At 53.0% G+C, this 12,541-nt stretch overlaps 4 protein-coding genes across 4 annotated transcripts; 1 reads left to right on the top strand and 3 right to left on the bottom strand.

The window, feature by feature from the left end:
* Positions 1-1,663: 1,663 nt before the first annotated feature.
* Positions 1,664-3,395, bottom strand: J4E88_007985 (uncharacterized protein; the record flags this gene model as incomplete). The annotated part of the gene is made up of 4 exons (XM_049401599.1): positions 1,664-2,828; positions 2,879-2,959; positions 3,021-3,134; positions 3,181-3,395. 4 exons carry the CDS (start codon positions 3,393-3,395, stop codon positions 1,664-1,666), a joined length of 1,575 nt encoding a protein of 524 aa, XP_049252672.1.
* A 2,036-nt stretch (positions 3,396-5,431) lies between these two features.
* J4E88_007986 (uncharacterized protein) lies at positions 5,432-6,175 on the bottom strand (the record flags this gene model as incomplete). The annotated part of the gene is made up of 1 exon (XM_049401600.1): positions 5,432-6,175. The coding sequence occupies one exon, from the start codon at positions 6,173-6,175 to the stop codon at positions 5,432-5,434; it is 744 nt and encodes a 247-aa protein (XP_049252673.1).
* Positions 6,176-7,788: 1,613 nt separating this feature from the next.
* Positions 7,789-9,447, bottom strand: J4E88_007987 (uncharacterized protein; the record flags this gene model as incomplete). The annotated part of the gene is made up of 1 exon (XM_049401601.1): positions 7,789-9,447. The coding sequence occupies one exon, from the start codon at positions 9,445-9,447 to the stop codon at positions 7,789-7,791; it is 1,659 nt and encodes a 552-aa protein (XP_049252674.1).
* Positions 9,448-11,166: 1,719 nt separating this feature from the next.
* On the top strand, positions 11,167-11,940 carry J4E88_007988 (uncharacterized protein; the record flags this gene model as incomplete). Its single annotated transcript, XM_049401602.1, has 1 exon — positions 11,167-11,940. One exon carries the CDS (start codon positions 11,167-11,169, stop codon positions 11,938-11,940), a length of 774 nt encoding a protein of 257 aa, XP_049252675.1.
* Positions 11,941-12,541: the final 601 nt, after the last annotated feature.

Below are 12,541 nucleotides of genomic sequence, written 5' to 3' on the forward strand. Positions count from 1 at the left end.
AGCAGGCGGCTTATCGACGCAGGCGTCGCACCGGTGCTTCCGGGTACCAAGTCTGCCATATTTGCAACAGTCGCAGTATATTCGGTTCAGAATTACAAGGAGCGGAGTTGCGTATCCCCAAATGAAGATACGAGGTGGTCCTGGGATGTCCAACGCGGTAAAGGTAAGCGCGCTATCCCGATTAGGCATCGGCGGAGAGTCGGATGATGAGTCAGCAAATGGCTCAAGCCGTTGCTCAACTGCGCAAACGCCTCCGTCTTCTTTTCCCCTTCCGCATTTGGGAAAAGATACCCGATCTTCGCAGCCGACACTAGGATCACGTCGAGTACTTCTACAGATCGTCCCCAGCCTCATTGCCGGTCGTATATAGGCACCAACCTTGAGTCGGACGCGACTGATGACGCGCTGTCCGTGCTAGCCTTCTTCACGGATATAACTGTTATCGATTCTCCACATCTTCAGGCTCACGAACGAGTAGAGTTCCTCCCTTGTACCAGCCGACTCCACAGGGAGTAGAAGAGCATACCGCCCCAGTCAAGCACGCTGTGCCACATGCGGTGCTACCTCTTGGAGCTGCCCGGAGGTATGTATCGTCTGCTGTCACTCTGAATCGAAGAATATGCTAATAAATTAAATAATTGAAGAGCTCCGCAATCACATCTACAATCACGTTATCGATGCAAGCCCGAAAGATGTTCGACTGATACCTCCGCCTTACCCGTTGTGCATGTTCAGCAGGACGCCAAATCGGATTTTAGGCTGGTCACGACTTCGACGGCAAGCTCTCGGTCTTACTCAAGTTTGTCGCCTGCTCCGGAACGAGTTCCTTCCCATGCACCACCAATGCATTCCCGCATATGTTCCTGACGTCGCCACCTTGGCAAAATTTGTGGCCGTATCTTTCCCCTTACTTGAGAAAGCACATGGCACAGTGATATTGAGTCCATTAAAGAAAAGACCCGTCCATATCGACCTCGCTCCTTTAATCCGACTGCTGTTGACTGCGCCCGAGCTGACGATCGAACTTGAGAAGTTCTTTGAGAAGGACATAGTCTGCCTCAAAAGCCTCATTGACGTACGATCCAATGACGCTTGGAGATTTTTTTTCGAGCGAGCTGTCAAATCTGTTCTCTATGTTGTTCCTCGGACTTTCAGCAATCCTCAATTGCGTTTAGAGATCACACGTTCAGCGGTAGAACCGTGGATGGCTTGGAAGCCAAACGAAAACCTCGACGGTCCAATTCGAAGCCAAAGCTCTGCATTCAATAGCTATGTTGAGGACTGGGTGCAGAGAATCGGCCTTGGGGATATTGCGATACGACCATACCGAATCAGTATCAGTGTCGGGCACATACATATACACGACGCTGGTTCAGCCCGCGATCTCCCCTAGCGAGCCGAACATAAGGGTGGAGTTGGTGGAAGTACATATTGTTGAGGATGATGTTTGACTCGACAAGCTTGCATCGCCGACGACACTGTAATAGTGGCCTTGATCCACGGGCCGAACAGCCTGGGCGAAGATGGGTAATTGGTCTTGGGAAGGTTGGTATACGAGCAATTTACGGGTCTTCATTGTACAACGACAAACAGGAATAACGGTTATGTACCCCCATGCCATCTAGTCCGTTTCGTCCATACTTTCCCAGGATGAGGCTACCACTCATAGATCTTTGTTGAGATACTCCACAGGCCCAACATACACCTTGCGCCCCTTGAGAAAGAAGTACACAAGAGAAAATACTACGACAACGCCGTAGATGAGGATGTTCCAGTTCATCAGATCAGGTGTTGGGTGCGGGAATGTGGGGAAGAAGGCGAACACCAACACTACGCATAAATACACAACGGACACGCCATTGACCCAAATACCGGCGCGACCGAGCGAGAACTTGCAGGGGAGGAGGGGCTCTCTGTTCCATCTCTTGATGAACATGCATGAGATACTGACGATGTAGGACGAGAGGAGAGCACACGTGCCCAGCGATGCGACGGAGTTGAATGCCACGGTGCTGCCGATGTTGATGAGGGAGAGACCAATGGCAATACCGAAAGACACAAGAACGCTGTTGAGAGGGATATCCCAGCCTGGTCGGACTCGGGATAGGAAGGCACTGAAGGGAACGCCGTGGTCGCGAGCAAAGGCGAAGAGCTGGCGCGAGCATGTTGCCACATTGTTGACGCATCCAAACACGGCCATAATAGTCGTGATCGACGCCAGAGCTGTAGCCCCTGGAATGGACTGTGTAGCGTTGTACATGATCTGGATGTGGGGCTGCCCGGTCGGCGACATGATGGCGCTTTCGACGTCGCCGAGGCAGAAGCAGAAGGTTACTAGCATGAGGAACCCCAAGCTGCTGTTAACGACTGCTGTCCAGATCATGGCGCGGGGAAGTGTGTGCGAGGCGTCCTTCAGTTCTTCCGACATATGGGTTGCAGCATCTGCACCCAGGAGAGAGAAGATTGGTGAGAGCTGTCCGACCAACACAGACAGGCCCACACTACCCCATCCAGCGTTGTCTTGGAATCCGCCGAAAACCTCTCTGGATGGGCTGCGTGGCCCCAGCACCCACATGGTGATGAAGATTGCGAAGAATCCAAAGATGTGCAGCACCAGGACGATGCCTTCGACCAGAGGTAGCTTACGAGCTAGGAGTGTGTTGAACAGGATCGAGAAGGTTGCTACCGCGATGACCAAGAGGGTGCCGTGCCATCGTTCGGGGACGTAGTTGGGGTTGTTGAGGATGATGAGTCCTTGGACCTGACCACCAGCAAGGAAGGCGATGGATGCGATCCCAGTCTGCCAACCCAGCACGCAAAGCCAGCCACTGGTACCCGGTTAGTGATAAGCCTTGTGGATATACTCGGGGAAGCTTACACGAGGTAACTCAAGAACTTCTGGTGTTTCTTTGGCGCAAACTCAGACACCCAGTGATACTGTCCACCGGAAGTAGGAGCCCTTCATTTTCGTCAGCGATTGGTTCGTGTTGAGGAGATTTTGGCAACGGGCCGCTACGCACATTGAAGCCATCTCAGCCATTGAGACAATGACAAAGCCCATGCCCACCGCTGTGACGAGGAACATGACGATGGCGCCACCGGTGCCACCATTGGTCAATGGGATGATGAGAGTTCTGCTGGGTGTCAGAAAGTGCAGATCAGATATTCATGCATACCCACGTCAGGATGGTCTCCCATGTCGCCATCAACACCATACTGTATCCAAATATTGACACAAAACGGAAGTTTCGTCGCAGCTCCTGTTGCTTTCCCATACGATACATGTCCTTTTGGTCGCCAGCGGTTCCTTTCTTCTCTGAAACGACGACATCCTGCTGAGACTCGCCGTCGAAAGGCTGGGCCTCCACAGCAGCCTCACTCTTTAGGACTGACATGATAGGAAAACGAATACACAAAGTGAAGAATGGAAAGAATGAGTGCGAGTGTTGAAATGCAAGCAACAGGACAACCGAGAAGATCCGGAGATTGCTCCGGTGACACTACCTGTGTAAGAAATCTGAGGGATAGCGCAAATGCATCTTGCTCAATGACACGGGAGAATTTTGATAACCCAGCGGCTTAAGCCGAAGGCCAGCTGCAAGATGAGACCACTCAGGTGGTGTGATGGCTGGATGCACGTTGATCGTGCAGGGGACGGGCCGGCCATAGCCCAGGGGAGGCTAGCGCGCCGCCCCGCGGGGGAAGCGGCCTCCCAGCCGATGCGGCTCCATTCCTTCGCAATCAACTCAACTCCTTCGCATCCTCTGCAACGTACCACCGCGGCTCGACGCCTTGTCAAGACGGCTCGTTTGCGGCACAGGCTTTGGCTAAATGATGTCGTCCAATACTCGGGCTGATGAAGATGGCCAGATGCGAGACGCGCAGTTTACTGACCACCTGGGCGTGGGGGCACAGACGGGATTCCAGTAAAATGACGGCCTGGCTGCAACCCTCAACTTCAGGGTCATAGCCGCCATGATATGTCAGTCAAGGCTTACCGACCCACGCATCTTGCAACTCTAGCATGTCCGCGACGTTGGGAGATGGTTATCGCTGGGCGCGCATCACGCCTGATGATCGCAGTGGGATCCTGTACATTGTGACATTCCTCGCCTTCACTTATACGAGCCTTACATTTCTCACGCGACTGTTCATCAGATGGCGTATGCTGGGGCTGGACGATGCAGCGATGTTGATTGCGCAGGTATGAAAGCCACTAGCATGAGACTGTCTAATGCAATGAGTTGACAACAATAGGTTGCCAGTGTTGTCCAGTTCTCACTACTTCTTGCCTCCCTATCAACTGGGCTGGCACGATCATCTGCAACCCTTACCAAAGACCAATACTCATGGATGGCCTCTGTAATACGACCCCACCCAGCGCGGCAACTGTTTCTAACGCGTTGACAGACCTATTCGCGTGGTCAAGTGTTCATCTACACATCTCTCGGCTTCTCGAAGACGGCTCTCATACTGCTGGTACGACGACTCTTCACGCGCGACATGAAGCACGCTTGGGCAGTGTGTAACGTGGCCACCGCGGTTATCATAACGTGGACACTTGTATCTGCCGTGCTAGTCTCAGCTGGCTGTGCAAGTGAGAGCCTGTTACCAAGGGAATTATCCGACATCTGTCATGGTCTCGAAATCCGCTACATGGTCGTCGTAATCAGTGACGGAATAACCGACTTCATGCTGGCCTTCATCCCGACATACTTGTGTCGGCGACTTCAAATGAACATCGTGTTCAAGCTGCAGATATTGGGAGTCTTCGCGCTACGTTTACCACTTATCTTTCTTGCCGGATTGTTCTACAAGACCTGGAGTAGCTCGTTACACGGTGAAAACCCCGGTGTCGAGCGAACGACAGCATTGATCTATCAGCAATCGCAGCTTTGCTTCTCGCTGATAGCGGCAACCATACCGTGTCTGAAGTCGTTCATCCAGAGCTTCGATACCGGCAGCGGTCAGAAAGCGGGTGTCGGATACTCGACCCACTCTAGCGGTTATGGACACGTTTCGAGTGTGCATCACAGTACTGTGCACTTCGATCATGATGAAAGCATCCAATTGTCTCGGTTTGACCGTGGCGAAAGTCGCCCATCACGACTGCGAGGAGGAGTCAACGAAGGCGCGGTTAGAGTCAACAGGAAACCGTATATTGTGGAAAGCAGTCTTGATGCAGATGATAGTATCGGGGAGCTGGACCGCAGGAGTACACAAGAGTCCGACCGGAAGAGTCAGCACAGTACCCAAGAGCTTTTCATTCGGAAGGATGTACAGTTTGAAGTGAAGCATGAACCTGTCAAGAAGGGGCTTGATACACATCGGCCTGGGCTACTTCGCTTGCCTAAGTAGCTGTTTCTGAACGTTGCACTCATCACCCGAAAACGTAGAGAAAGTGTCCGCGTTTTTGTGAAAATAACAACGACTACACAGCTACCCTCTCGATAGCCTTACCATCCTTGACCCACATAAACAATATACTACCACCCTTCACGCCCTCCTTCCGCAACGGATTACCTTCCCCCTCGCTTGCATTCCCAACCACCTCATCAAACCCACACTTCAAATAAAACCCATCCGAGCCCTCACTAGCCATCACGCTTGCCCTAATACCCTCTTCCTCGGCACGGTCGAGCCCCCACCGCACTAGCAGCCGTCCGGCCCCACGGCCTTTCACATCGGGATCCACGCAGCAGAGCGACAGGTACCAATTGGTCGCATACGGTCCAGCCCAGTAGTGTTTAGTAAACGATGCGGCCTGGGCGAGAATCTCCTTCTTTAAGGGGTCTGCGGCGCGGTTGTGCGTTGAAGGCAGGACGGGAAATGTACCAGGGTCAGTCCATCCTGCGATAATTTCTTGCGCGCCTGCGTCGTCGCCTTGGCGTTGCCAGATTGCTGCGCCGATGACATTGTCTTGCTGATTTGAGGTGGTTGAGACGGCGACGATGACTGTGTTTCGTGGGTTGCTCCAGTCGGCGCGTACCCATTCGTGCCAGAAGATCTTCACGTCGTCTGGGTACTGGGCTCGGTGGGGGTGGATTACTCGGCCGAAGAGGTCTTCTTCTATGAAGGCGCGAGCGCAGATGTTGACGATGGCTGCTTCATCGGAAGGGTTTGCAAGGCGGAGATGCATATTTGGAATTTTGGATAGGTATGTGCTGGCACTCATGAGAGGATGACAAATATGAGTGGTGTTTATGTAGTCCTGGAAGCGACTCCTGATCTGGAATAACCTACACGCATGTATCATTCGAGCCGTTCCATATTCCGATCTGTCGTCTTAGATAGGCTAGGCGTCACAGTCGTTAAGATGTGAACAAAGCCTGGAGGAGTTGATATGTAAAGCGTCTCAAGGTGATGTGTTCAAAAGTCGACAGGCAAGATTGAGACATTGACTATCTCCTCGTGTAGCCGTTGAAAAGATATCGGTGGCCCTTGCAGGAAGTGGTCTGCACTCGGACTGGATTCTTTGCACGTGATGTGTTGTTGCCTACCTAGGTAGGTAGTGGCCACTGTACCTTCCCTTGCTCCAGTTCACAATCTCGCCCCGTTCTGCCTTCGATTATCACATCACCGCTCCTGACGCTGCATCTACTCCGGGACTGTTGATCCGCGAAACGATGCAGGGTACTTCAGACATCCCTATATCGATATGGCGACTTCTCCAACTGCCTGGCGGTATGTCGCCTCTCCTCCCCTAGTGCGTCGCGCATACTAATGCTTTGATGCAGAAGTGCGCAACAAAATCTACCAGCACCTTGCACAACCCCGCAGCATTAACTTTGGCACACTCAGCCTCAATCCGCATATGCAGCACTGTTTACCTGGACTGCCGCTCTGCTGGACGTCAAGCGGACGCAACACACTCGGCCTTTCCCAAACATGTCGGAAGCTTCGGCGCGAATTCCTACCACTACTCGAGCAACAGTCGACGGTAGTAATCGGAATGCATCTGGTAGATCCGTACATCGCAGACTTCTTCCCAGGTGGTACTGAGGCGCGCGGCAATTTGCGCATCATGGCCCGGCAATACGGTGTGTCGCTTGAACTAGCTGGGTTGCTTCGGCTCTATGCGAGGTCTCCTTTACTACGGGTTTTCCTCCATACGCCCTTCCCATGTCCACCTCGCCGAGTCATACCCGAAGATCGAAATAGCACTTGGCTCGTCTATGCAATCAAGTTTGTGTCTCGATTGACGTACACACGCTACGTTGTTGCGCCTGATCATGCAAACCACCATTTTCACGTCTATCTGACACATGATGCCTTTGCAGCCATTGCGTCGAAAGGCGAGACAGAGATCCCGGGACAGCATTGGGCTAATCTCGTCGGTTTTCCGGGAATGAATTGGCGTAATGTAGTTGTAACCGTTACGGAGGCGCCAAGTGGTTGAGCGGAGAAGGATTAGGGCGTATATGGAGATGTGTTGACAAGTTGATGATCAGAGATTGAGGGGATGTGTAGAGAACGGAAGGAGAAATCGAAGATGATTATGGATTTCACTTGTACCTTCATACAGTCTCCCCCCCGGTTCGGATGCAAATACGAGAAATTATGGATCTTTCCAGCCAGTACAAAAGCAGAACAAGAACCTTAGCGAGGAATAAAACCTCCTAAACAAGAGCTTATTTGCTTAACAATCTTCTTTGCTAGGGTTTAAGTAGAGCGGGCAAGGGAATTAACAAATTAGACCTTATAATTTGGCTCAAACTCGTATTTGCACCCGAACCGGGGGTGTGACTGTATTACACAAGGGTTGTCTGCGTACTTAGTCTGACAACATTATGCAGGAATAATATCGGCAACACTCCTCCAGAAGTCGCACCTCATGCCACGCCCAGCCTCCCACGTATACGCATTCACCAGCGTAAAGCTATTCATCAGCCCCGGTTCAGTCAAATAAGTCAGGTTGACCGGTGAGCTAACCATCAAAGCTAACTCACCACCCGTCTGGTTAAGATCAAGTTGATATGGTTCAGCGATCGTAAAAGCTGGCCATTGAGTAGCATCGTTGGTGGCTACCGATCCGTTTGACGAGCCAGAAGAGCCAGCTGCAACGGAAGCAGAAATCGACGGGGTGCCCTCAGTGATGAAGTTGCCCCAGATATTCATGAAGGCGCGTTGGAGGTCGGTGCTTACGTCTGGCCTGCCGCCTAATGGTCCGAAGTATACGCCCACATCAGCGCCGTGGGTGGCTGGGAGGGCACTGAACTGGTACTTGTATGATGTGCGATCACCATCGGTGTACGCTTCCGCCATCCAGTATGACGGGCATACGAAAGTCAGTTCAGCGTAGAGGTTGTTGGCACGCTGTTGCTGTCCGGTTGCTATTGAGCTTTGGTCGAGCGCGCTGGGTCCGGTCACGCCGTTCGTCGCGAACTTGTCTGCGTTGGAAGTGGTCGCGGCGTCGCTGATGGGGTAGTAGCGAAGAACCTTTGCGATGTCCGAGTCGGTGAACTCGGGCAGGTTGTTGCGGAGCCACGCCGTGAAGTCGTCTTCAGAGGTTATTGTTTGTGGTACGAACGAAGGGCCCTCGTTCGCGTTATTTCCGATCAGAGCATTCCGTCCGTTCACACGCTTCTCGAGAAGCTGGCTGCTTGGCTCATCTTGAACGTACACTCCGTCTGTAACCGGCAGGAAAGCCCAGGTGCCGAATGTTGCAGTGCTTTCAACTTCGCTGGAAGCATTCTGCAACGTCTCCATGTCTTGCGATAGCAAACAATCGAAGATGGTGGAAGTCGCATTACCATATGCGTTGATCATGCAGCCGGCGCGGTCGGCGAACGCATAGTAGTTCTGAGTCGGAATCCAATCCTTGTAGCCGTATTGTTTGGGCAAGTATGGCGACGCGGCGATGGTGCTGCGGAACATCGAGTCGCCTAGAGAGCCACCGTAAGCCATGTCGTGTAGCATGACCGAACCACCACCAGCACTCTCGCCAGATATAGTGACAGCTGATGGGTCGCCTCCGAACTGACTGACATACGTCTGAACCCATTGGAGAGCGAAGAATTGATCCAACAGTCCCGCATTCACGACGCCCTTTCGGTACACTTCGTCCGAGGCGAGGAACCCAAAGGGCCCCAGCCGGTATTGGATTGATACGACAACGAATTTGTTGCCAGTCGTTGTAAGAAGATCGGTAAAGTCTTGTCGTCCGTTACCAGCCCCATAGCCGCCGCCGTGAATCCACACGAGTACGGGAAGGTTCGTCGCGTTTGCCGGGCTTTGGACATTGAGGAAGAGACAGTCTTCTGAAAGTGAGGGTGAGTCTGGGTCCGGAGGCGCACTCGGCATTCCATTGCTTTGGCCGATCTGTGGACATTGCGATCCGTAGGTGTCCGCGGCTATGGGCGAAGTTCGGTTTACGGCTGGTGCCTGGGGTCGTTGCCAGCGTAAGCTACCTGTTGGTGACGCAGCGAAGCGGATTCTTAAAGTCATATGTTAGATGTCGTCCTTCAAGATCGCGGAAAAGTCATACCCTCTCCAACTATTGATACCTGTGCTTGCATTACTGGAACCTTGGTAGATCTCGTAGCCCAGGTCCACCTCCAAAGAATTACTCGTGGTACTCTGTCTGCTTCGCAAGACTTCTCGAAACGGCTGAGATTGAGGCAGCGCCGCAACCGCGCCCGAAAGTGTAAGAGCACTTGCGACGAGAGTCGGTAGTAACATGACGCTGGTTCAGAGGGGAAGCTGCTCGGTTGAGTATGTGGTCAATCGCGGCGCACGAATAGCCTTTATATCACAAGCTCATTCCGTAATGCGGAGCCCGGATGTGTAGCCCTGATTGCCCGCACTCCCTTCGACCAAGCCATTTATCCTCGGGCATTAAACCGTGCGCCGTGCCGTAGTGGACTAGAGGTTGGTGATGAAGCCGTCCGTCGATCCATGGCGCTAAACGGCTAAGCATTACTGCGAAAAGACAACTAGTCTTTCCAGTTCATCCGTGAAGGACGATCACTAGCTAATTGTCACATAACGGCTGACCCAATGTGCCGAAGACCAGGATGTAAAGGCCGTTGCCCTCTAGCGTCTGGTACCTAGATTGGTGGTGTGCGTGGAGAAAATAGCGTCGATGACGAGCGTCAACAATTCGAGAGTGTACGTTGAATTCGAAAGTCAGATGCTATGCGCTCGGTGTCGCTCTCGCTGTTCCCCCTGCAGCGATTGCGCGCAATCATCGATCCGGAAGATCCGGGGTATGATGCTTGTCTGCTCGATCGTATCGGCATCGTATCGTTGTTGTTTTTTTTAGCTTCGACCGCATTCGCTGTGCATAAGGGCATGCGGACGTGACGTCTACCGTCCGCGCGTGCCGTGTGCGGAGTTAGGAGGTCGTGCGCTGATTCAGCAATTGCATCATGATTCCTCTAGTTTGTGGAAGTGTCGCTCGGGCCATCCTGAGGTCTGCACCGAAAGCAATCGGGAATAATTCCAGGACACACATTAACTTCACGCGTCTTGTTGTCTCCGACGCGTTTTTCGACCATGCCGAAGGCCATGGGAGGAAGAAAATATCTTCGTATTTGGATCCAAAGACGCGCTTCGCCTCGAGCGCACCTCGCGCCTTTTCCAATCGTCAATAACATTGGCCAGGTAGGCCTTCGCTGACCCCTCTTCGCGACTTTGGGTACCAAACCCACACGAACACCTTGATAACGTGAGAGCTCGCGATAGCAGGCCATCTGGCTCTCAATGCTGAGTATATGCTCGCTGCTATAGCTCCGAGTTGGCACCTTTGCCTTGGTCAGGTCTCTTTAGTGATGACAGGTCTCCGACCGGAACAGCTTATTTCTCCCGTAGCATTCTTCGCAACTCTGGCTGCTACCTTCCTGCGTTTTCAGAGCCAGCTCGACCCTTTCAGGCGTTCCTACTTGATGACAGGGGTGCAAGCAGCCGAAGTGGAATGAGTAAGCGAGGCACTATCATTGGCAGCTGCGGGTGCTGCATCTCTCGACTCAGCCACCACGTCGGAGGATACGGCACCAATAGCTCCTTCCTTCAGTCTGACAATAGAGGCTGAGCACAATTCCGATATTATCATGGCCTCAGCCGTCTCCTCCTCCCTCACTTGCTTGACAAGGCCCGATTTGAACCTTAGGCTTTTGCCTCCCTGACCCTGCTACTTGTTGTCGCTACGGCAAGCTAAACAACACCATGATCTTCGGCGGCCTTGAGATTGTCGCAGGCGGATACCTTATCCACCGGCATTACCGAAAGAAGAACGGGAAGGAGCAGCTTGAGGAAGAGGCTCAACAGCGACGCCATCACACGTTTCCCGGTGCCAATCCTGCAAAGCAGAATGGCTGGAACACTCAGGCCCACCACCGTCCTCAACACCATCCACAAGCGCAACAGCAGCAACCCGTGGTACCACAGCAAAAGTACGCCTGCTATGCTCCCGTAGCCGCACAGCCCCGACCGCAGATATACCAGCCTCAATTCCAGCCTCAAGCCCAGACACAGCACCAAGCCCAACCCCAATCGCGACCGCACGCGCCTCCTCACACACAAAGCTTCAACATCCCACGGCGGCCTGTACCGCAACGAAAACCTCAGATCATCATTGAGCCCTCTCTCCAACGCACCGACTCCTTCGCAACGATATCGCGCATGCCCATCGCGAACGGCTCACGGCCACACGACGTACCAGAACAGGATAGCCCTGCGCCTGGCCTGTCACCTATACCACAACATGGCGTCTATGGGAACGCGGGATTCTCGGTGTCAACACCGGCATTTGGAGCTACGCCTACATCGCCAGGCTTGGTATACGAGATGGCTACGGGACGCGAGGGTGGTGTTGGTCAGACTGTGGACGATAATTGGGAGACGTACGGCGGCCATGCACATGCTGGAGCGCCGCACTACGCCCCGACTGTGTCTACTGAGCTCGGCGAACGCGATCCACCGCCACCTTACATGCCTTGATGCATGCGCGATACATTTCAAGCCCAATTTCTCTTCTTCTCTACTTTTGGGGAGCTCTTGGTTATGGTATACTTCAATGACTCATCGAATACAAGTAATTCCTGATAAAAAGGAACTCGTTTGCCATCTAGAGCTCTCATGGCTTGAACTGCTGCCAACTTCCCAAGTTTCTGTCTGGTGTCAACGAGCGGAGCCTTGTGTGCAAAGCAGCGCCACTGCGCATACCGATCACAGAAACACCCCGCTTCGTGAAGTTGGTGCACCCTCTGATTGGGTGAACTTCGCCTCGAATGCTTTGGGTTAGCCGCAGGTGGTCAGATATCGCCTTCGTTCTTCAGCCTTCAGCCTTCCCTCTTCTTACCCCTCACTCACGCATCAGACACCGGTCTGCTCAGCTCCCAACGACGCTCGGTGTATACTTGATAACGAAAAGTGTTGCTCCATCAACGCACGACATTGACGCGCTGGAGGCCTTGAGGGGCTGACTTCGGACGAGATGGAAGACTCGGCGGCAGATCTGTGCTCTCGCTGTGCCAGCATTTCGTGGGATCAATTGGAGCAGAAGGAGGTTGCACATTTATGGCATGATGAGAGGCCAACT

The sequence above is a fragment of the Alternaria novae-zelandiae genome (assembly GCF_023758075.1).
Source record: "Alternaria novae-zelandiae strain BMP 2774 chromosome Unknown scaffold_17, whole genome shotgun sequence".
Classification (NCBI taxonomy): Eukaryota; Fungi; Ascomycota; class Dothideomycetes; order Pleosporales; family Pleosporaceae; genus Alternaria; species Alternaria novae-zelandiae.